Below are 25,185 nucleotides of genomic sequence, written 5' to 3' on the forward strand. Positions count from 1 at the left end.
CGAACGAGCTATCGAAATACGATCTCACACTAAGAGCCATGGAAAATGTCTGTACGACCTCAATGGATCTATTGGAACGGAGTCGAACCACGCGCTCAGTCTGGCTGTAATGAAAACAAGAATTCTGCTCCGATCGAACAGAGAGAAAACATTGGGATCCACTCGGCAATGGCGCGGTCGTCGACTATCATCAAGAGAGAAAACAAGTACTCACTGAGGAAGTTGATGGTGGTTTTACCCCGCTGACTCTTGTGTCCATGATATTTGATTTCGTCTTGTCGGTAGAAGTCGAGTATTTTCGCTCTGCCTTGGTCAAGACCTGTTTTTGGCTGATGGACGTAATTTCCGTGTTCCTGACCCTGCGCCCAGATGACGTCCATGAGCTCGTTCTCGAAGCTGTGGTCTGCCATATCGTCGGAGATCAAAGGTTTTCTGGAAGAGGGTCTCCGAATTAAATTTCGTCCCCGGAGACAGAAGGTTGGCTGCCGCAGTGAGGAATTATGTATCGTCATTCGTGGTGATGATTGGACAACTCCGAATTCCGAGCGGCAAAATCGAGACGATATGAATCAGATTGGGAATAGGGATGATTCGACGATTGTGGTCGCGCAGCCCACTGGAGAGACCGCTCGGAGAGCGTGTTCAGCTGGGGCACGTGATTGCGGGAAAGATTGTCGAACAGACGAAACAAAAACTTTCTGTCAACAGCAGACTCGACCGGCAGAATGATTCATTGACCCATTTCAAGTATTATGACGGAGAAACGAGGGAACGATGCAATCAACGCAGTCGGACCTCCCAATTCTTGGGAGATTGCGTGCCGTCGTCGTATCCTCGGCTGCATGCACATTTTCGAACACTCCACTCCATCCCACAAATCCGAGCAGAATCCATCTCTCCGACAGGTGGTAGGAGCATCGACAACGTGTAAACAGAGTTGTGTTCTCGGTCAGAAATCTCTTCCGACCGCTGTTGAATGGTGTCAAGGGATTTCTTCTTGATTTAGAAAGTGCACCATGGGATATCTTCTATCCATAATGCTTTTACCGATGGCGTTTCTTGGTATCGGGATGTGCGTGGGTCAAATGGAAAGTTTCGTGCACACCATATTCTTCAATTCGAAAGGCGAGAACGCCCGACCTCTCGGTAGCTATTTGTTGTTGTTGTCTTCGACGACTCCGTGGTTTCTCGCATTTTTTGCGCTGCACTTCATCGAGAATCGTGTATCGTCGTTCATTTCTCGGAAACGGCTCTGCCAAGCGTCATTGATAGTGTTGGCAAGCGGTCTTTTCCTCGCTCTGGATATGCCGAGAAAACATGTTCTACCGGTCTTTCTCTCATTCACTACTCTGCATTTTCTGGCAAGCCTGGCATTCAGTTTACTGATGTCACTAACGAACGACATTCTGAGCAAAGAAGGCGGACTCTCAAAACGCGTCGTCTGTTGGGCCTATTGCATCAGCTCACTCTACGCCGGTCTTGGAGTCGGCAAAACGCTGCTGACAGGCTGCGTTTACTACAAAGTACCGGTCGGTTACCTTCAATTCACGTTCGGTCTCGTTGTTCTAAGCCTCATTATTGTGTCCATCAAGCGTGTCCCCGGAGTCACCACCGACACGGATAGGATTGCTCTCACATCCGATGGAGAGGATAATATCTCCTTGAAAAGCTCGGAGAAAAGAAGAAGGAAACTGAAGGAAAGCGACAGTGAGTCTGAGGAATCGACTCCAGGTAAAAGGAAGAGCAGTGCGAGAGAGCTCGTCTCGAGGAAGCAGCTCGATGTGTACCCGAAAATGCTCCACGTCCTGAGATCCTCTCACGGCCTCTTACTCTACATGAGCGTTCGACGTCTTCCCGGAATATTCTTGTCCTGGAAAGTGACACCGACTCATTTGGTCAAATGGGGGCTGCATCCAATAATTGGGCTGCTCGGTTTGCCCGCCCTGATTCTCGCGTCGGACTCTCTAGGCGCTGTCGTCGCCGCCACCTTCGTCAGACAGAATCACCTCCTAACGATGCTCAAAACGACGTCCTTGGCAGCGGCGTCGCTCTTGCTGCCATTCACTGGTGTTTTTTCGGGATATCATCGATGACGGGCATCTTCAAGAGCTCAGGCCTATACCTTCTCGCGATCGAGGGCTTGTTCAACGGTCTCGAGACGGCATTCTTCATCCTGTATTTCCTCGAGGTCAACTCCCAGCTCCCACAGAGCATGCGACTCTCTCATTTCGGATTATTCTCAGCCACGGATCGCATTTCTAGTCATTTGATAGGCATCCTTCTCAGTGCGGTCTCGGACAACCACGGCTCGTGGTGCTCGGCCGCTATTCTCGTGGCGACGATAGCAATAAATTGTGTAGTCTGTCTACGAATAAGATAGAACGAAATATCGAGGAAGTATTCCGATCTTCCCGTCATAGAGCTTGTCTGCCTTGTGTGAGACTGAGATACATGTCTACTGTAGCATTCCCATGAGAGGTAACGTCTTGCGAAGGAGCTCACTGACTGCTGATTTTAAGAGCAACGCATTTCTTAGTTTGTGAGTTGAGAAGCCATAAAGGCAACGATGAATGTCTATAGAGTTGAGCGAGAATACTGATAAATTGAATAATATGAGATATGCGTGACAGCATGATTTAGACAATTATTACTCGAAACCTTTTATACCAACTTGAAAATCCACAAGGTGGCATGTCCCTATAACGTAAAGGGGTAGTGCTCACGTACCTGAATATGACGACGGTTTCCCCATTAGCTTCATAAGCAGTCGCCGCCGTGATGTGATCTTCACCTCCCCAGAACGAGTCAACTTTCGGCGTTGATCTATCTCTTGTGTAGTAGTCGTACACTCGGCTCAAGTTCCCTCTGGCGACGCCGATGACAATATCCGTACAATCCATAGCGTGGAAATCAGCTCGAGGCGTATACGCAGTCTTCTTCGGATATACTTTTTTGTTGGATGAGGATAATGCTCGGCCGTTGTAGACTGAGGCCTTCACCTTTTTCGATTCGCTCCCGCTCTTCGGTTCCCTGTCGGATTTTGCTCCCACTTTCGTCGTGGGTTCAGGTTCGGATTTAGGCTCAGGCTCAGATTTCGGCTCGGGCTCAGATTTTGGCTCTGGCTCTGATTTGGGTTCGGGCTCTGTCTTCGGTTCAGGCTCGGACTTAGGTTCAGGTTCAGTCTTGGGCTCGGGCTCAGATTTGGGCTCCGGCTCAGATTTTGGCTCGGGCTCGGATGTAGGTTCGGGCTCTGACTTTGGCTCAGGCTCAGTTTTCGGCTCGGGCTCTGATTTAGGCTCATGTTCTGCCTTGGGCTCCGGCTCTGATTTAGGTTCGGGCTCTGATTTAGGTTCGGGCTCTGATTTGGGTTCAGGTTCTGATTTGGGTTCTGGTTCCGATGTGGGTTCTGGCTCGGATTTCGCGTCGGGCTCAGACTTCGGTTCGGGCTCTGTTTCAGGCTCGGGTTCCGATTTTGGTTCGGGTTCTGACTTTGATTCGGGCTCCGACTGTGGTTTAGGTTCCGACTTCGGCTCGGGTTCCGACTTTGCTCCTGGTTCCGATGTAGGTTCGGGCTCAGACTTTGGCTCCGCCTCGGACTTTGGTTCGGGCTCTGCCTTAGAATCGCTCTCCGAAGCTTCGTAGTCGGTCTCGTCTGAACGCCCCTCAGAAGAGGATCCAGGTTCGGGTTCCGCTTTCGGTTCCGGTTCGGATTTACGCTCCTCACTCGAAGCTACTGATATAGATCCGGACTTCTTTCCATGCTGTGCACCAGGCTCCGGTGCTGGTTCGGACTTAGCAGCCTCATCGGATTTGCTGTCGACTTCGGACTCTGTAGACGCGGCCTCAGGCTCTGATTTCGGTTCGGGTTCGGACTTCGGCTCAGGCTCTGATTTCGGTTCGGGTTCGGACTTCGGCTCAGGCTCTGATTTGGGTTCGGGTTCCGCACCAGACTCTTCTGATACGTCTTCCTCGGATTCGCTCTCCTCTTCCTCATCACCTTCCGCGTCTTCAGCATCAGCTTCTGATTCAGTGTCTCGCCTGCTCCGATTCGGTGCCCCGATGACAGGGAAAGCTTTGCAGTCTCTTGAGATGCCTTTCGGACGCCATCCGACAGCCGCGTACGTTGTCCCCTTAACTTTCATGACCATTTCGATTTCGCCCTGATCCTGGGAAGGAAGTTCAGATACATTAGTCGGATCCCTCACAGACGGCGTACTGAGCAGGGGCGTGCTAATCTCGTTTTCGGAACAGGAAGAGAGGGGCACGACGGATTCTGGGGGGAAGCATGTGCTGAAGACTACGACGCGCCTCCTCCGGGCCCATGCTCTAGTATTGGGACCGAAAACTTTCGCAGGGGCCATGTATCGTCACGAAGATTTTTTGATATTTTTGAGCGATCGTACGACTTGACGAATAGTACATAGTCATGGGTTTGGAATTGCGCAAGTGTCGAATAAGAAAGACACTGGGCCTCAAACTGATGACGGCGAGGGGAATCTCTGAGCAGTGTCAACGCCGAAGCCTCCTGTTGAGACATCTCCACCGTAATGTGAGCGTAAGGTATTTCTCAACGTGTTCTTCAACTTGAAGCGCTCCGCATTCCTGGTCCCCATGAACACCATGAAACGTTCGGACTCTCAGGTCTCCCTGGAGTGGCACAATGGCCGGAATCGATGATAACCAGGCGTTTGTCGAAGTGTAGCGTGCTCGAGGAGCGATGCAGCTATGATTATACTGAGGGATCCAAATACGATTTTGCACCGGCATCCCGGACAGTCACTGATCTCATCTTCCGCGCATATCATTGATTTTCCGTTAGGGTTCGGAAAGCTGTGGGTTGAATCGATTCGCTACCAGAAAACAACCAAGGTCGCTTGAGCAACGCCATTTAGTGTCCTCACCGTCGCTGGCCGCCGGCATCGCTCCCCGTAAATTACGCTGCTTGTGTAATGAGAAAATACCGTGTCCAGTACAGTCCGTCCCTCACTGTAAGCGCCTCTAGCTTCCCCGAAACACCGAAAATATACCGTGCAGCAGTATACGCATCGTTCTTCTCATCTAGGCCGCGCTGGCCCTTTAGAATATTCCGCCGAGGACCGAGCTGATGACGCTCATGTGACCAAGTGCTTACCTCCATGATTTTCCAGTACAAGTTGAATTTGTCGGAGAGCCGCTTCGTTTTGTAGCTGCCGAGGTCTTTTCTGCTAGGGACTTTGATCGAAGATTTCTTGTCGCATTTCTCCCCGAACCAGCCCGGTTCACAGAAGCACTGCATCTTTGGGTAACTTGTTGCGTCCAGATTGATGCAGCGTCCATGACTACCACAGTCCGAATCAGTCCAGCATTCATCCTGGAAGAGCATTGGAATTGTAATAAATTCTCCCGCCAATTTTCGAAGGTCGGTCCCGGGCTAAGACCCGCTCCTCTCGGGTAAGAAGTACTTCACATTCCGCCAGGGCGGAGTTCCCGGAATGAAAGTGACAACAGGCAAATCGTATATACCGCCATCCGTATACGAATCCGCCCGAGCTCCGAGTTTTCGATTGTGAGAGATACCGAATCCGTGTCGGGATTCGCACCGAGTCTCGGGCACGCCCCCGTCCATCAACGGCTAGTTTCATAGACATGACTACGCCTTTCGGGGTCCGGAAAATGCCCGACATCAGGATCAATCCATCGTCTGGGGCATTTACTCGATGGTCGTCAAGCCGGGAGGGTGCCATAGGATCGCTGTCGCGAACGTCGATCGCAAATTGTGACTCACCTTATACTGACAGACGTTTCCTGCGTATAGGTGGTCGCAGACGCAGTGACCACCTTCTATGTGTCCTTTGCCGGAACAGACAACAGTGAACTCCTGTACAGAGATGAGATCTATATCGGCACAGCTCCAGAATAGGTAGGTTTTCCCCCATTCTCCGGCTTGTCGAACGAGACGTATCGTGCAGCCCTTGCATGGAAGCGATCGGGGAAGCTTCAGCGTCACAGCCTGGGCTCTGTAAGATAATTTCAGATCATCGCTCATTCAGTGTATTAATTTCCTAACTCGATTCGGGGATCGGTGGAAAAACTAAAAGTATCACGGCTCGAGAGCGAGGATCACGACTGAACCGCTCGCGGGATAGCCCCGGCATTTCGAGAATCGGAAGACACCCCTTGGGAGGAGCGACCGTCGAATTATGGTAAACGACGCACCGACAGTGTGGATTTTTGTCGTCTCAATCATCAGATCTGACTCCGTTTCGGAAATAGAATCTAAAAAAGTCACTTGACTGACCCGGAACATCATGAAAAAGTCGCCGTCGGAAATGTTTCAAGGAATAATTTTTTGATCGCGACTCCCGCGATCTGTAACGGCGGAATGCCGCGTCGTCGCCGCTGAGTTCTTTCGGCACCGCAGTGAATGTCAACTTGTGATAGCAGTCATTGGAGCAAATCAAATGGAAGGGGACTTTCACCGCAGTATTCGTTTTCCATCACTTTTGCTGTTTTCGGAAGAACGATTCCACTGGACTGGGAACTTTCGCGGCAAATAAATACCGATCGGTCCCGAGTGAATAAACATAATAGCCGTTTGATTGTCGAGCGCAGAACGATGCCCGCGCCGGAGGAGAGAGCAAGCCACACGTCAGAGATCAAAGATCACTCCGGGCCTGAGACAAGGAAATAACGATTTCACGCGGTTGCGCGCCGGATAGATTTCTGGACGAAGTAGGTGTTCAGTGGAAGGGCGGAAATTCCTTCGGATGCCGGCGTCTACGATGACGAAAAGCCCGGACCTGATGCCCTGGAGCACTGGGAACATCGGGCATGCGACCCGGGGCTTGAATTTCAACAGTTTGTCGATCTTTCAAATTGAAATCTGCACAAGAGTTCCGCGGCTGCAGGTGCCGCAAAAACGGATGTTTCGTTTTTATGCCTCCTCCACCGCTGAGAAATATCTTCCGTCATGTTGTGTGGGATTAAATTCGCTTCTTTTCTGTCTCAGCCACAGAATTATGGACTGAAATTCGGGCTCATAAGATAAACATAGCGGGAAATCCTGCCGCAAAAACGGGCGGTGTGCCAGAACACATTTTCCCTCCGAAAGTCGAAATCTTCCTTGGGGGAGCAAATCACACCGGAGTAAATTGGGACAAGCCGCAATCCGTGCGATTCCCCATTTGAAGACCACAGAGCCGAGATTCTCACGTCCTTTTAAACGCTTTCTGCCTTTGATACTCAGTGGGAATCTGCCGAATGGTGTCAGTTTTTCAAAATAAAAAACTAAAAGTTCTGACTGAGCAGAGAAACCGGGACGCTCGAGATTTCTATGGGGGGAATTGAGTCGAAAGATTGGAATGAAGCTTTCAAGCGTATCTATTAACCTTCATTTGGAACAATCGATATGCACGCTATGAATAAGAGTATTGCGAGAGACTTGCGAACTATTATCGGGTACCGAGTGCATGACGATTGAAATTTGCGAGGAACCAAAATGGCCGTGTCCGTTTGGCCATCGACCGCAACACCTGCGGCCGCCGCGGTCGCGACGAAGACATCATATATATGGAGATTTTCTGGTCGACGCCGAATTGCCAAAACAAATCTTCAGTACGCACAGTCCGACGGCTCGACCCACTATTCATCCAAATGGCGACAAAGCTCAAACGCGCTTTCGTTCCGGGTTCGCTCCGGGACTTACGTTGCGTCGTCGAGGCCGAGCCATTGATCCTTTGGTGTCAGGTCCATGACGTGTTTCTCGTTCGCGTCCAGAAGCTCGACTTTATAGCCACCCTGGAAAAACCGAAAAAGACAACGTCTGAGTGTTAGACCATCGAGTGACATCCACAACCAAGGTCGATATGATTCTCCAATTTCAGCCATGCCGCGGTCAGGGATGCTTGAAATCCTCGCACAGACTTCGGGAGCTGTTATTTCCCCGAGCGGAGATCCTGTATACGACCCTTGGGCGAGGAAATTACCAAGCGCCGACTGGCTCGTGCAGTAATCATATTTCACAACGTTTCGGTACAGCTTATTAAACTTTCGCTCAGCTCCGGATTAGCCCTTTGGAAATAATGATCTGCAGCGATAAGTCGCGATCAATTACAAAATCTGTAGAATCGACATCATCTAATCTTCGGTCATTCCGGAGGGCTACCGTCGCTGCGTGCTGGCCGCTTGCATGTACGTCAGCTGGCGCCGTAGAGCAGACTAGTATTGGAAAAGCTGTTGGCAGAACCGATATTTGTGGCTGAATGGGATTCTCGGCGTACATGTTCCGTATCTAGAAATCGCTCTATCCGCGACTGATATGATTTCCCTGGGTACGATTCGCAGACGCGAAGCCAAAACGCTGAAGGTCGTCTCATTGAGGCCCGGCTATCCGACGTGGGTGAGAAAACATTAATTCCAATCGACGCCGTTCGACGTTTGATTGCCATACTCATGAGCGGTATCGAGTCGCGAAATTAGATCGGATTCGGGAAGATGGAGAACGCTGTTCTTCCGGTGAGAATCTTCTGTTTTGGGATCATGCAGGAAACTTCTGGGGACAGCGGTGGGGTCTTTTCCGTATCATGAGTCAGCCGCTTCCTTATCAGCAGCGATCATTCAGAACAGAAGCTATTCTTGGGGCGTTGCAGCATGCGTTTTCCAGGAGAGCCTCATTCGGGATCTGATTATTGTCGATACTATCGTCTAAGGTTCCCTTTTTTCTCGATGGCACTCAACGACCATCGTCGAAAAGCGGGGCCGCTTGTTGGTTAAGTGTGTTGGAAGCTTTATGGCTTGGCTTCACTAGATAAGCTTTATGATAAAATGATGGATCGTAATGAAGACGCTTGGATGTATCGTCCATTCAATACTCGCTTCGGTAGTTCCCCCCCCCTAGTACCATGGTGGTGGTACGCGGCGGGCTAGCTGAAGCTTGTTCTTCTTGCCTACCACCGTGCAACGGTCACAAGCTCCCGACAAAGCGCCGCGACCTTGAGCCAAGGTCGGCAACATTGATAGTCATTTAGAATGACAGCAGTCTGACCAAACTTGCCGATGGTGCCCCTCGTGTAGCGGTCGTGTGGTAGCCGATGTTGTTGATGCCGTTGTTGTTGTCTTCGCGAGCTGTGACGGCGTTTGCGACGGAAGAAAGAAAAATGGACCGTGGGGAATGACTTGACGAAGTGTCGAGAGCAAAACGCTGCTGACAGCTGGGGCATCGCTTTGAACCGAACAGCCGATGCGATCTGTGTCGATCACTGCCTCCGAAAATGCGTCATGCATCTCGACATCAAATCTGGACGGCGGGAGGAAATCCTGTTCCGCTCGAGCGAATGGAATCAAGCGTTCTCCGGCTACATGAGGAGAGGCCGGCCAAGTCTGCTGATATTGAAGAAAGCGGACGTCTTCTCAGGATTTCCTCATTAATCCTCGTGGGGAATCGTAGACAGCAGAGATAATGTATCGGATTCCCCCTAATGTGGGGCACCCCCAACTCCGATGCCCCGACGAATCTGTCCAGAGTAAGGTCGCGCAATAATTGTATATATGCGGTCGATATCCTCCGTTGGAAATCCTCGGATTGAAGTACAGAAGTTCGTTTCGATAATAATACATGCATGCATAACCCTCAGACATACTCAGTGACAGCCTTCTCAATCGCGTTGCGAGTTGCGACCAGGGGAACGTATTTGAGTGTCAATCCGCGAGGAGGGGGCACGCGGCCCCATCGGGAACGTCGAATGTTGAGCACACGGCTTGGCACGATTCTCACTCGGAGCGGCGGATTCGCCCGAAGCCTAAATGTGGTCGGCATGCTCTCCGAGAAGTGCAAGGAGCACATGCGAGCAAAAATCACTTTTTCTCTCCGTTGGAGTCACAATGTCGCTCCGAAGCATCCTTGACGTACAGAAGTTCTGCTCGAGGGCCACGCGAGTTTCGTATTTAGCTCATGAAGACCTCATCTACGTTCCTTAGATGACAATAGAGTTGAACAGAGACTTTCGGTCGGGGAGGCGGTGAAGCGCGCCGTATATCCAGAACTCACAGAAAATCTGCTTTGTTCAACAGCGAACAGTCTTCGGACTGTTCTTAACAAGTTTGGCGGCTTGACCGACAACCCATCAGCTCCAGCTTGGGCGGGTCGACGCACAAGGTCGTGGGACCTGCGCGTTCAGTTCCGAGTTCACTCCATGTCGGCGAAGGAGGCGTTAAAAAAGAAATCGGCAGCTCCGATATCCACGGCGAAGTGGAAAAAACACCGCGGTTTCAGTCTGGAGCTGTCGGAGCCGAACGATTCAGTATCGAGCTTTGTGTGACCGCATGTGTACAATCTTGTCGTTGTTGATACAGTTACCTCGCCGTCGAAGGAAACCCGCGCATACTGAAGCCGAAGGTCGCGGCCCCGGCCGAAGATCAATAATGAAAATCTTCAGAAAAAAAACGGAATCAGCTCGGAATGCTGACGATGAGAAGAGAAGCGTAACGTGCGTCGCGGGGGGATTCTAGATCTCGCTCGTAAGAGCACGGGTCGCGCAAGGAGGGTCTGACTCAGGCAACCGGCAGGTCCAGCGGCCCGCTTGGGAGGGGACTCCGCATCGATGATGATAGATCCCGAATTCAACGGTCAACGATCGAGCCTCGGGGGTAAGGAAGTATTCTCATAATCGACTCGAGGAAAGTGATGGATGGTGCGCGACCCTGACGGAAGTTGGGGACGGAAATTGTCAGGCAATAACAGAATTATTACACTCTCGTACGTTGATATGCCACAGATACTGATTCACCTTGCCCCGAAAAATTCCCCCAAAACTCTCGATGGCATACAGAATTTTCGGTCACGTACGAAGGCGTGCTCTTCGGGACCGCAGCCGGTCGAGACATCTGTCATCCTTAAAACACACAATATTTCCGAAAGGTCTATCGAAAGATAGACGATCAATATCTCATGTCGGTACCTCCTACTTTCACCTTCGTGCGTACATCCGAACAATGAATTTGTTCAAATCCGGATCTGTTCATTTGACATCTCTAAGAGGCATGCGTCCTTGGCAGCCAAACGTTTCTGTAGAAGTCCACGATTGTGAGGCTCGGTGGGAGTCGAGGCTCCGAGCCATAGATGCGGGTTTGATCGGTTCGATAACCGATCAAAGCGATTCATTGTCGAACCTCTCGACCGATATGGTGATTGATTCGCTTCTCGCTTGATTGATCGATATCCGTACAAATACTCACCCTGTGCGGATAGGCCAGATGCCAAGTGACGTTTATCGTAGCTCCCATGGGCAAAGTGGTGCGGATGTTTCCTGGAAGCGGAACGCGTTTCGGTCAGATATGCATAAAATCGATTGATACGACAGAGCAAGGTGCTCGAAAATGAGCTCCGCGAAAGTATCGCGCGGGAAAATCAAGAGCGAATGTAACAGCCGTCATCTATGAAGAGTTCCAAGACAGCTGCTTCCGTCGGCTTTATTTCGCTCAACCCGGAAAAACTGCAGAAACATTTACGCTCGCTAGAAAATACATTCTTCCACCACCGAAATTATTATAGCTAGCAATTCAAGCATTGCCGTAGTTACGTCGCGTCGTCGTCGCTCGTTCGATTCGTTCGCTTGAGTCGGTCATGAAGAAGAAACAAAACTAAGAAAATCGTCCACCGGATCCGTTGTCGAACCCACATGAGCGTCTTCACGGTCGCTGAGATGCCCCGGCTTGAAGTTAGGGTCGGTGAGATGCGGGAGCCGCAGCCCCGAGTGATGCCCCGGGTGATGCAGCGGCGAAAATTCGAATCGATTTTTCCGATATGCGGTTCCGTGGCGTATTCCTCCAGCAGTTTTCATTTCTCCGGAATGCGAGAAAAAATGCCGTAGCCCCAGAGCAGAAGAACAGAGCCTCGAATCTTCCGGATCTGGAAGTTTGTTCCGAGGATGCCCGAGTAGAGTGATCGATCCCGCGAGGATTTTCGACTCGCCACCGCAGTGCGGAGGAACTGTCGATGTTCTCGAAACATCAGGCTCTCGAAATTACAATCTGGGGATCGGTTTCTTTTACTACTCGAGGAGGAATTCAATTGTTAAATGATTAATTTTCTTTCGATCAGCGAGACAAATCAGCGCAGCGTCTCAATATGAGCCCAGCTTCGACTTCAGGAGCAGAATTTCTGCACGGCTCAGGGGGGATGATGTTAAACATCAGACCATCGGATGTTAGCGAAAAATCGCTTCCTATCCACGATTCTCTGCTTGTATTCCGTTTCTACTGGTCCGAAACCTCGGGGTCCAGCAATGTGACTGAAATCGCGTCCAATTAGGTCAGAACTCAAAACACCGAATTATTCCCCTCAGCGACGGAAAAATGATAAAAAATTGATACTACTTGATAAATACCCGGTAGACGATCTTTTCTTCGAGTGAGGCCTTGTCGCCAAGCAGACTTCATTATCCGCGCGAGGATACCTCAAAGCGAATTCGGCACAATGCCTCCTGCGGGAGTGGCAAATGATTTTCCTCCTCCGTTCTCCCGACCATGCCAATTTAGAACGAAATGAATATCGCACGCTCCTCGACGAGGGAAGCGCTTATTGTTACTGCGCTCAATTTTCTGGAAGGTAGCATCCGGAATCTTGAGATGGCTTCGGAGAGACGAAGAAGACGCGGAACACTGTCAAAAGACCCCGACATTCAACGCTCTGCTCTAGATTCGCAATCGTCCGTTCCTCACGATTTTAAGAAGCATAATCGGTCTATTCGCAGCGTCAATGATGCCGACAGGAAGTCGGAGGAGTGTTTGCCTATTGAATCCCGCAATTCACGGTGATTGGTTCGACAACCGTTACGATTTGCGTCGATCATCGTCGACTCCCGTCGCTCTGCGTCATTTTCCGTGAGTCATTGGGAATCGCCGTAGCCTGCTTCGTTTACGATGGGAATTCGGACTTCGAACGCTCTGGAGAAGCTTCGGAGGAGAGGAGTACCAGAACCTGCGAGCGATTTAGGTTCCTCCTCCGACTCGATTTCTTTGATCGATGTAGATGTTCGGATAAGGACTAACTCGTTTCCGTAAAAGGATTCCGCAGCGGTTTCGTCATTCCAGAAGATACAGACGTGATTGGCAGCGTCCTATGAATTGGAGCTGTATACAGTTCTGCTCGAAAATTTCAACTGGATAGAACCAACGTTTCTTTCTCGAGTCGAACGTGTGAAGGAATTTCCAGACGGGAGGAATTTTTCAAGATCGCGAGTTCTGATTCGGGCTTCTTCGAAGCGGCACTTGCTCCTGATTTACGCGACTCCAAGTAGAGGGCTTCTCGGTGACTCTCTCGGATAATTTTCTGCCGTTGAATAATTGCGAGCGGGCGAGTCATACGCTCGGGGCAGGGTTTGGGAATTCCGTGGAAATACATTTGTCTACGGGTGACTGTGCACCGGGATCTCATGGAAATATATGACAAATCAAAGAGATGAAAAACAAATGAGATCAGCGGCGCGAACCGAAAGTCACAGCTCGGGTATAATCGGGAGAGGCGACGAGAGAACTCTCCCGAATACATAGCCGGAAAAGTCGTAAAGGAGGACCAGCACTCGCCGCTACTTGCAATGCAGGCAAGGTACAGATCATGAATTGTCTGAGCGTCGGATAGCCCAGTTATTGTGCCATCTGCACATTGAATGCGAACTTGAAACTATGCGGCTCGAGATCGTATGTTCTCACAGCAACACACGACCCATGTTGTGCAGAAAATTTCCCAGAACTCACAATCGTCATTCTGGGGATCCGAATAGGGATCGGATCAGGTGGCCGCGTGAATGTGCACAAGAGTGACGATTCAAAGAGGAATTCCACGGAAGTATGATTAGAAGTGGTTCCATGAGCTATCCATTCTATTCCGCGGCAGCGGTCATGGTCATGGCTGCGATGGTCAGAGCGACGGGTTGCTCTTCAATCGACCAAGAACTTGCGAGAGTTCAATGGAGCAGGGGAACTGTGGCGGTGGTGATGCTTCGTCACCTGATACGTCAAGACCAAGCTGCAGCAGGAGCATCGCAGCACTCCTCACGGCACGCCATACATACTACCTTTGACAACGGAGGCGGCGGGTTTCTGTCGCCGTCCGTTCCGGGTGAATGAATCGCCGACCTAAGGCTGCCGTCACTCGTAGACGAACGACCGATTTGGTGACAAGCTTCGACCGGGACAGCGTTGACGAAGACCCGTCTCGTCCGATGACAGAGTAGAGGCGAGCCCGGGCCGAGAGACGCGAAAAAGAAGCTACCAGCAGCGTGAAGGAGTGGACGCCTATCAGTCGGGAGATGAAAAGTCGTTGGCACCCTCGATCGATTCAGAAAAAAGCTCGTCGTCCGATAGCGGCGGCGAATCAATCTACCGGAAAGCACGTGGCCCGCTCTTCCGGAGCTCTTCAGACCACGTACCCTTCGAATATTTATCCCTCTCTTCTGTGCACCGCCTGATTTCCGGACGGCGCGGCGCTTGACCGTCCGGACCAAGGGTTTGCCGTCCTGCCGCGCGACAAAATTCACGCGTGATTCTTTGTGTTTGCCGAATCTGACGAGTTTTTATCTCGGTCCACCGAACGGCCGAACAAGCAAGCAAGCGATCAAGCCGAACACGGAGGCAAACGAAGACGTCGTCGGTTGGAAGAAACAGCTGATATCCTGTGAGGAACGCTGAAAGGCGCGGCCATTCAGTGTATCGAGACATGTGCGGAGGATAGATGGAAGAATGGCAAGCATCATCGCCACCAACAACTTCTTCTCGTTGCTGTGGTTGTTCTCTTGATGGGGGTGGACTGGTTTCTTGTGGTTCGTTGCCTTCATCAACGGAACCATCAGCCGAGAAATTATTTGGAGCGATTTCAGCGCTTTCCGTATCTGAAGGAAACGAATTGAAGCAGGGAAAAAACAGTCTCATTGATATCCTGTCGGCGTCAGTTTAATTTGACGTTCTACCTTCGGTTAGAGCAGAACGACGGACCACCGAGGAGAGGGAAGTGAGAGCTGCACGGCTCGGATTCTGGTAGAAGCGAAATCTACGGAAATCTTTCCAAACACAGAGTCCGAGGTCACCCGTCACTGAGGACGAAACTGTGAGAAATTGCTTGCTCACGGTCATCGTCACCCACGTCGAGAGAAACAGTTGCTCACGAGGTATATTATAGATAGCTTGAAACCCGTATTATCGACCTAGCCATCGCGTTCACAATCGTTTTCGTCATCATTATTGTTATTAATTTTTTTACCCCCTCCGTACCACCCAGAGATATCGTTCTTGTTATAATTCCCCTAGGCGAATAGATCAGCAGACAAGAGTCGCTCCTGATAGGCTAACGTTAGGCAAGTCTCGAGTGTGGTTCTTGGAAACTCTCTTGACAAAAATATGTTCCGTCGAAAGCTTATCCCACAGTCCGGTCGGTGAAGTCGCAACTTCGCCACCGGTCTTGACAACCCACGAAGCTCAGCTGCCAGCGAACGGACGGCTCATGGAAGTTAACGTCGAGTGCTTGGAATGACGTGAGAACTTCGGGTCGGTACGCGAGCCTGTCTGACTCCTGACGGACGGACTGACTGAGTGATAATTGAGGACGAACACATTCACCGTCGGAGCCGCTTTACTGCAATCGCAAGCGACCGACCAGCCAGCGACCGACCGACCGACCGGCCGACAAAGACTACGGTCGCCAGGACCGATACAGCCACTACCGCGACTACATTGCGGTAGCGTTGCGAGCCCTGGAAGCAGCGGTACCAGAATCGTTAACGGGAACGGCGTTTTCTGCCTCAGCGAGCTGAAGCATTGTTTTATAGGGCACGATTCTGGTCGGCGCTCGAGCGACGGCCCGCCTCGGGGTGCTCGAGGAGCATCTTCCGGTCCTGATAGCGTTGGAAGATGCCCACAGTCATCTCCTCCATTCTGTGTGAGTAGCAGAACGGCGATTTAGTCAGTGAACATGACACTCAAATTTGAATCGACGGCCCGCAAAGTAGAAGAACGCGCAACCTGAATGACGGGTTCGCTGATTGCCGTTAGAAGAACAACGGTTTTCTGTTTCGCAGAAAAGAGTATACCCGTTGTTCCGACGACGACGGCCGACATCACTGCCGTCGTGTCTAATCCCAGCGTCGATGAGAATTGTCAAGGCGGTGCTCAATCCGAAACTCATCAGCTTCTCACGAAGGTCGAGCTCTCGGGACGGATACCTACTCAAGACACACATCGACTCGGGTTTCCATCCCGGAAGATTAATGCTCACAAGGGAAGGTCTTGAAATCGTGGTCCCGCGAGGAGCGGGGCTCAGATCTCATATGAACTCAAGCGACATCCGCCACGGTTTTTCGAAACACTGGCGCTCGCTTGAATCATCGCTCCACTCTTCCTCGGATCGGTCCTCGGCTAGCCGATTCCTCGACTCCAACTTACAGCGAAGGTTTTGAGCGGAAATGAGGTTTTTCATATTTATCGTCTTAGACTTCGGGAACGCTGCCCCCGCGAGCGTGAGATCTTTATTGGGTTCTATTGAAAAAGTGAAGGCCGGGCGACCGCTTTGTCCGTTGGCTGTTTTCTGACTAATAGGTGTTTATCGGCGAGGCTCGGTCGCGGTAGATGATTAGTAGGGAATTAGTCGCCATCCAATCGGAGGGAGAGAGGGAATCCCCGCGAAGGAGGAGGGGGAGGTATTTTTTTATCAAGTGTTATATCGAAGATAAGCATCGGTCGCTTTAGACTGGTTCCCTCTCGTGCGGGGAAGAATGCGGTTCCGACTGGATACGATCGAAAACAAAAGTGACCGTGATCTTTCGGTAACGAAGGTCCATGTGGCGCTTTCGCCTTCTGCGCCTACCACTAAAGTTACGAGAACGCCGGCGGCTCCATTCGGAACCTTCAATCTTCGTTCACCCACGCGATGGTGCCCGCACGACCTCTGACCCTGATTCCTTGGTGGCCGCTACGGCGGCGGTAGCCGCCGCCGCCGCCGCAAAATCTTCGGAAGCTCTTCCAAGTTAGCTTGAGAATTCCGCACCAGATGTCGTGTCTTACTTGTGTAACTGTTTTTCTCCCGGTGAAGTACAACGACGGGAATTCAACAAGCTGTCTTCGACGCTAGTTATACTTTTTTTCCGCTTCTCGCATTGTCCCCGCACATTGAAACCAGCTCCGGCCTTGCATAATACGAGGCGCATAATTTTAATTCCGTGCAGCCAACCATGAATATGACACAGGGAGAGAGGGCGCCGAGGGGAGATGCAAACAAGAAGAAAAGTCCGATGTCTCTGTTTCTGAAGGGTTCCGGCGTTCTCAGCAATGTGCACGTCACGCGACGGATTTCGACGATGGGTGCACATAATTGCTATGGACAAGAGAAACGCTCGCGTCGACATACAGACGGACCAAATGCGCGCCCGTGATTCCGAGAGGAAAATGTAGCATTAGAAGCTCAAGTCGTGCAGCTCTTCCGGCGAAGAGAAATCGTGTTCTGAGGGAACTCATCATCCTTCTGGCGAACACGATTGTCGGGCAGAAGAAATCAGCGAGCGGAAACCGCGGAGCTCTGAACCGGGGGTGGCAATCTCAGTGGTGCAGAAAATTCTTACTTTCGCCCTATGTGAGCTCGAGCGCGGAGAATGGGGGTTCACTTTCGCTCACTCGGGGCAGAATTAGATATGGGAGACATCATCGAAGTTTGTCGGCGCAACGGCCCCTTGGCCGACTGATGCATGAAGTCTTGTCGGTCCAATGCACCAGCGGCCTAGGGGAACCTTTCTCAGGCGATTCGCGGCGGAACGTCGGGGAGTCCGTTTCCAGAACTACTCGGAACAGATCTTGAGAGCTTCTGCCCGAATCGGCGAGCTTCGAATCCTTGCCACGAAGTTCCAGCTCTGACGGAGAACGATGAACCCCAATCCGATGGTTCTCGGCGGGATCACAGATAGATAGAACCGGACAGTCGAATCGTCGCTCGCAGCTTCGCCCGAAGGTACAGATTTTAATTGGATTCAGTTCGAGCGGAACCATCTTGAATGCCGTTTGCGTGCCTGACGTTTGATGTACAACTCAATCTTCATTCTTAAATCGTAACGTCTGTTGACCGCCTCCACACCCATCCGGACGAAACACCATTTATTCGGTGAGCCTTTGTCTCAAAATAACGATCAACTTGCAGCTTAACTGACTGCCCTTTGGTTCACTGACTTCCGGGCATGCGGGTGCGCAAATGCGCACGTGCCTGCCCGCTTGCCTAGACGTCCGACTGCTCCGGGAAACTGAGACTAGCGCAACGATCGTTCCCATTCAAAATCGTTTCTTAACCTTCGTCACCGGGCGTCATTCTTTTTCATTTGTCAACCGTCAGCGTAGGCGTCCGTGAATGCGAACTCGCCTCATCCGACGATCCCCGGCGAGCAGCGTCGCGATTGATCATAAGGCTGGCGAGCCTTGCATCGTTTGACAATGAGTAGAGCTCCGTGGAATCCCTCAAGATGCATCGTTTGGAGTTTTGCTTCCCTTCCGAATAAATCTTGAGCTCATCGAAGGATTGATAATAATAGCGCTCGAGGGGCAAAGGGGACCTGTGGATCCTGAGAGAGCGACAAGCTGCGTGCGATGCCTATCTAAACCGAAAGCATTTTCGTGTAACCAGTCCGGATCGGCCTCGGATCACCTGCCGAGCCGGGGTAGTCCCGAAATCCGCTTTGAATACCGTCTTCGGATTTCACGAAATCTGTTCGGATCCGTTCCTATTGCTGATCATTCCCCCTGTGACATTCTCGATCCCATGGCGACATTCGGGAAGCCCTATCAATCAAATAAGCCCACGTTCCGCGGTCTGCCGGCAGTCATCGAAAATTCCCGGAAACGTGCTAGGTTGGGCCCGGCGACATGCTAGCTAGATCGAAGTTCGAATCCGAGGATCATTTGTCTCCGGTGAGTCCAAGCGTACAAAAACTCATTAGCCAATTTCCTGGAAAAAAAACCAGGAAGCACTCTCTGGAAGTAAGCCTTCCGACTTCGGAACTGGATGAGCATGCCGTTCCTTTCTGTGTCGATTGGTCCCTTCCTGCAGCTCACGGGGTTTAATCGCGGGTGTTCGGTCCCCGATCAGAAAAATAGGTAGATAGAGAATCTGGTGAACGCGGTTCCCTAAGAGAGTCAAATCGCTTTGGCAGAATTCACTTACGCTTTCTATGCAAAAAAAAAGAGAAACAGATCGCCCATTGTTGCGCGGTGTCTGACCGACTACTCTGCCCGCCCCGCGAAAGCGACGCACCACTTTTATGCTCCTCGTTTCGAGCCGATTTGTGACGCTATACATCTTCAACAAAGTCTCTTTTCTCTGCACCGGAAACCAACGGCATGCATGCCTGGGAAACCGTTTCTGCTGTCGAAAGTGACCACTTCATTTTTTTCCTCCTTTTCCTCTGCAGATCAGTGCGAAGAACCTTCAGTCGGCCGCGTGTGGTTCAGCGCGTCTGCTATCGGTTCTGACTCGCTTGGCAAATCGACGGGACAGATAGCTCATGCTTCCGGTTGTTCACATTCATCGGCCAGAAAAATACAGGCCGCATGAAGGTCTGCGGGTTTCGGAATCAGGCACCGGACTGTCGAGCGAGCTGTTTACTCGACTCGCTAAGATAAGGACAGAGGCAAGATGCATCTTCATGTCAAGGTTGGAAACGGTCGGCGTGGGTTCACTGCAGAACGTAGTAATACGTTTCACGCGTGGTTCTTGGTCAGCTGTTCGCGCGGATCGTCCTGCTCGAGCCAGATTATTATGGACAATGGTTCAAATGAGAAACTGGCCCGACGCTCACTCAGTATGGTTTCAATACGGAATTCTGTGAATCGCGATACCCATCGGGACGTAGCTTACGCAAGAATACGGCAGACGGAGGAGCTTACTCAGATTAGGCGGAAGATAAGCCTGCCCGTCCGGATATAACGAGTGTGTCGGGCTAACCACGAGACGCTTAATTTGTAAGTGACGCAGAGCGGGATTCGTTGGTAAGAAACGGAACTGGCGGAGCGACAGACGCAGCAAAGTCAAAACGTGCATTTATCAAAACCGCGGTGGTCCGGAGCTTCCCCACTGCGACCTTTAGTCTCTTTGTCAAAACTCGAAGCGGAACCTTTGCAGATGCTAATCTGTAGGGAGAAGTCTAATCTTCATAATTGGCGAGCGCTTTAGAGCGACCGCTACGGCTCGCTTGTTACTGGCTGTGAGTGCCGAACTTTTCCAGATCGTGGACACTTTTCGCACGTCTTCCTCGCCCAGAAGCTGTTAACGGTTTCAAGCTGCTTGGCACTGAGTGAGAGAAAAAGCTTCCAGAAGCATCTGACGAGTCCGATTCGGGCATATGACCCCTTGCCGTGACGTAGTGCCGACGTTGTGGATCCGCTCTTCAAAGAGCAGAATTTCCGCTAGCCGGCTGAGTGAGCGGAATCCGAGCGCACGCAAACAGCTTTCCGATCGAGTGGCCCCTCACTTGACGTGTCTTCAAATATTGCCAGTTGTCAAGCAGTAGATTGACGACGAACCGTCGAGACGCAGCAAGCAACCTATAGACCGAAAGCGACAAACCCGAGAGGAGCTAGGAATGGATCGTAGGGAAAAAATCGAAGAAGCCGAACTTAGATCGCGTTTGCAGCATTTCGTTGTTGATATCAACGACTGGGAACCCTCGAGGTTCGTCCGTCCGTCCCTCCAGCCGCCCGTTTCCTCGCTCATTCGCCCATGGTCGTCGTCTGCCTCGGTCAATCCTTCGTCCGGTTGCGCGTCGTCCGTCCGTCCGTTCCTTCGCCTCTTAGTCCGAATGTCTGTCATTCAGATCCAGTCGCCAGTTTCGGCATATAGAATCCGCTGATGTCGCAGACGTCGATCGCGATTGATGGAGGAAGATTCCAGAAGATGTCATTGACCAAGTGTAATCGCAGCCCATCAGTGTTAATAATGTGATCCGGCTATTTTCGTCGTTCTGGGCTAACCGGCTTCGGAGCCTCGAGAGAAAAAGCCATTCTCGAACGGTGCTCCCGTTATGCGATGCTTCTTCGTCTGACTTCGTTCGTACGCTCCGCCAGAACCTGAAGGAGGAGAACTTCTAGTGACGGCGAGAAGACGAAGACGGCGCGGCCGCGGCGACGACGAAGAACGGCGCCGGCAGCGACGGGGAACACGTCATCTGCTTTGGTTTCTGCGAGGTCAACAAACGCGTCCGTTCGTCCGCGAGTCTGGTTTATTTGTGACTACGAAGACCGTGCCCGGCGAGGAGGTAGAAAGAAGCCAGAAAACTTCCTGAGTTCGGAGCAATCAATTGGATCGATGAACGTGGGGCTTTTCTCTTGGCGCTGAAGCTCCGAAAGAGCGAATTCGGTCATCTGGCCGAAGCGATCCTCCGCCAGCGTTCCGCCTGAATTTCAGAAAATTTTCTCCGGAGCCTGATCGGTATCCGGAGAGTCTAGCATTCAGGATCACGGGATACAATTTTTTCGAGGGAGCCATCAAACTTCTTAATGGGAAAATGCACCTTCCTCGAACTCGCCCCTGATCCGATTGGCTATCGACCGGACCGAACCCCAACGCCGCAGTCTACCCATCGTTGGCGCTGTTTCTTGACGCCGTTGCGCTATGAATGAAACATGTTTCCATGAAAGTGCTGTGGAAGTTCTTTTTTTTCTGCTCCTTGGATCACCAACGAAACAAAAGCTTTCTGTTTCGTGCCTGTGCGTGCGGCGGCTAGTGCGATGCTTTCCCTCTTTTCGCCAGAACTTGAACACCGTCTCACAAACTATGAACAGCCGTCAAAACAGGATTCCCCGTCAAAATTTGGAACAAAACCATTTTTAAGCCCTCGTTTGTGACAACCTGCCGACCATGGGCACTTGGGGAGCCGCCACAGTAGATACGCGAACGCGCGGTCGGACTGGGCGACAAGATATGTCACAATGGCATCCACGATAGGCTTTATTGACGCCTGACCGCAATATTTCTCCGACGTTCTATGGATTCGGATACAAGGCTGGACTGCAGCGCGGCCGATCGATCGATCGAACGTTCCCTTCGAAAGTTCTCCGTCCCCGCAGTGGGGACATTTACGCGAAGAAAAGAAAAAAAAACAGCTATCAAACAGAAAATTGAGTGAAAATCGATTTCAAATTCGCGTCCGTCCTGGGATTTTCAGATCGTGCCGGATCCATCGTAAGGAGGAAATGCCCTTTCAGTTCATCAGACAGATGGATACAAGTCCTTGTAAGTTCAAGTGATCGCTTAGTCAAAGCCCTTTCTTCCAGGCTCGGGGCTGGGTTGGACTCCACCCGGTTCTCAAGTCGGACACCGAAAGGTTCTTAGTTTGAATCATGTGTGGGTTGGACTCGGACCGATTCGAAGGCGGCAAACGGTGAGCGGGCGGGCGGGTTAGCTAGTTGGTTGGTTGGTTGGCTGACTGCCTGCTTCGCATTCGAGGGAACGGATAACAGATCTAGCGAGCCAGTCGAAGAGTATGCTCATTGAAATTCCAATTCTTGTAAAAGCGTAGATCGACTCGCAGCTGAGCGGGTGCGAATGGGGTGAGGGCCACACTGTAGAAACGCTGTACCCCGATACTCAAGGCCCTGGTCGCAGGAATTCGATCCCATACCTGTCGGGCAGAGAATTTGCGATTCGGACCGTGCTGAGCGTAAAATGTCGCTGAATATACCGAGACTCCGGAGGGATGCTCAGCATCCGTATCATCAATCGTTATCATCAACCATTCTGTCAGCGACCATCCCGAAATCTCTAAACGAAGACACGAAGCACCATTTGAGCTTCACAGCATCTTTCAACTTTCGTCTAAATGCTAAATGATAGCGAATATCGAAAGTAGGGTCGAATCTAGGTGGTACGAGCGAACGGCAGGTGGCAATGAGTCTCAGTACAAGGTAGGTATTAGCAATTACAAAAACATCAATAAGAGCCCCTTCGACCGTCACGGATCGATCAAGCAGAAATGCCACAGTAAAGTTCTGATCGAATTCTAATTCTCTATTTTTTTGCCGCAGGTGCATACTGGCGATGGACCTTCGCTTAGGGCTCTCCTCTGCCGGCAGCGAACGTTCCGCGGAATTTTCGATCGATAATGGGACGGAAATGAATTGTGGGACGGAAGCTGTCCGTTAGAAAGACATTCGATGTTCACTGTGTTTGTCTTCGCTCGGTATTGACGAACAAGTGAGTTGGCGTTTCCCGGTTGCGGCGGCGTACGCTTCGCTTGATCGGGACTTTCGCAACGAGTCGCAACGAAATTAGAAAGAGAAAACGGCAGACCGCTCATCTCAAGGCGGTCATTCTATCAGTACGAAGAATCTCCGCCGTGGCTTTCCCAGAAGCTGACCTTAACACCTTGTCATCTTTCAATTTTGAAATGATGCCCATCGGCGAATCATTCAATCGGCCTCCCGCGGCTACTGATTGTGTCAAGACATTCGACCTAATGGAGGGCTTCCAGTCGTTTGTGCTTGACTTCAAGAAGATGCGGCTAGAGCAGAATCTGCGGCCGGCCAGATCGTCGGCCAATCTATGGATTCGGTGATTCACGGCAGACAACGGATTTTCAGCGCTCCGCTGACCGGATTTGCATTGCAATGCGTTCCTTATTTCACACCAATTCCGTCTCTTTCGTCTGGGAGGCTCTCCCAGCCAGACGAGTGACATGACGCATCCCCGGTGACGCTCCCGGTCCGCGAAAATGCGCGGACTCTCTGAATACACTGCTTTCAACGGAAGCACGCAGACCGTTGGTGGGCGAAGCTCCAGAGTTTTCTGGTGATGAAAGATTTGGCGCGGATTGCTGCAATAGCGAGCACGATAGAGAATTTCTGATTCATTGTTGTGACCGCATCGGATTCGTTTTGTCGTAATACAGGTGTTTCGGCTGGGAACTGGGAACCCCTTGGAAGCGACCATAAATTGAACGAGTTTCTGAGGGATCCTGAATACAAATCGGGCACAAAAAGATATGTGCGATGAAAAGCATCACGCATTAGCTCATTCAGAAGTTTTCAGACACTGTACACAAGCTTTTTCAGCGAGAGCTTTTCACAAAAACCTTGTCAGTCACACCGTGTGCATGAAAAGAGACGACGATAAGGCACTCAGCAAGCGCACAATACTCATCATTTTCGGTAGCAAAAAAACGCCCGGAAACTTCGGAGGCCAAATCGGCGTTTGAATGCGCTGCGTCCCGAACAGCGATCTCTAGTTTTCATGTTCGAGTGTGTTCCAAACGCTGGTTGAAAATTTTCCCCCTCAGATAATGAATTCCTATAAGTTCTCCCCGGAGCTCATTCCATGTCTCAATGCTGATCGCTGGAATGAGCCGTGGAGCCTTCGCGCTCCGTGTTATGTGTTTGTTTAACGGTATCGTCTTATTACGAAGGTCGGATAGCTCGCTGGGCTGTCGTAAGTTGAGTGGCTCGTCAGGAGGGTCAATGACGACAAAATTCCCATCTTGTTAAGAGCGCGGCTTTCACGCGAAATCTTCGCCGACGACCACCAAGATTCAAAGGATCCGATGTTTACGGGACGCCGGATCAGCGAAAGCGCAGATATATCGAAATAAAAGCCGTCGAACTAGCGTTTTCCTCGCCACATGGTATTACATACCAGGAGAATGACTCCGGTTCCGATACCGATATGCATGCCTGTCCCGACGCACATATTCGATTCCATTAACCCCGACGCACAAGGCTCGTCACGTCGGCGACCATCTGATCGGTTCCGTGGATGCGGAATATTGCACCGCTCGAAACGGTTCTCAGGTGTCACCGTCCTATCCTTGAGCGTGACTGCGGCGCCCGCTCGAACTCCGAATGTTCTCCGACGGATTAATTCCGACGAGGAAATCTCCTCATCGTATCCGAAGTAATCCTTCTCATCGTACTCATCACCCACATCTCTTGCAGTCATCGCTGAGATCTTTCTCATGACCATTTTCTTCGCTTCATGTGATGTCTCGAAAATAGGATCGCTCCCAGACATAAAAAAAAGCGGCCCGCGGTCGGACTGGAACGCGATTCAGACGGGTCTCGTCCCTTCCATCGGGTGGAAAAGGGTCCCCGAGCGGCGCTCGAGCTCCCTCATCTCGGCTGTGAGAGAAGTTCTTTGGAAAGTCACTTTGCTTGATTTTTAGCAGCTCGCGAACGCTCCATCGCGCCACGTGGTGC

The 25,185-nt window shown here is 51.2% G+C and overlaps 1 protein-coding gene across 1 annotated transcript in view; it reads right to left on the reverse strand.

Moving 5' to 3' along the window:
- Positions 1–25,185, reverse strand: part of LOC100905439 (DOMON-like domain-containing protein nahoda) — a 37,268-nt gene that overhangs the window by 5,547 nt on the left and 6,536 nt on the right. The window contains exons 2-10 of the mRNA XM_029112171.1: positions 11,212–11,282; positions 7,685–7,776; positions 5,765–5,996; positions 5,132–5,350; positions 3,874–4,166; positions 3,770–3,813; positions 3,051–3,652; positions 2,728–2,999; positions 215–432 (exon numbers count right to left, since the gene is read on the reverse strand). Coding sequence (XP_028968004.1) covers positions 215–432; positions 2,728–2,999; positions 3,051–3,652; positions 3,770–3,813; positions 3,874–4,166; positions 5,132–5,350; positions 5,765–5,996; positions 7,685–7,776; positions 11,212–11,282 — 2,043 coding nt within the window. The remainder of the gene's footprint in view (positions 1–214; positions 433–2,727; positions 3,000–3,050; positions 3,653–3,769; positions 3,814–3,873; positions 4,167–5,131; positions 5,351–5,764; positions 5,997–7,684; positions 7,777–11,211; positions 11,283–25,185) is intronic.

The sequence above is a fragment of the Galendromus occidentalis genome, unplaced genomic scaffold (genome assembly GCF_000255335.2).
Source record: "Galendromus occidentalis unplaced genomic scaffold, Mocc_1.1 scf7180000077485, whole genome shotgun sequence".
Taxonomy (NCBI): domain Eukaryota; kingdom Metazoa; phylum Arthropoda; class Arachnida; order Mesostigmata; family Phytoseiidae; genus Galendromus; species Galendromus occidentalis.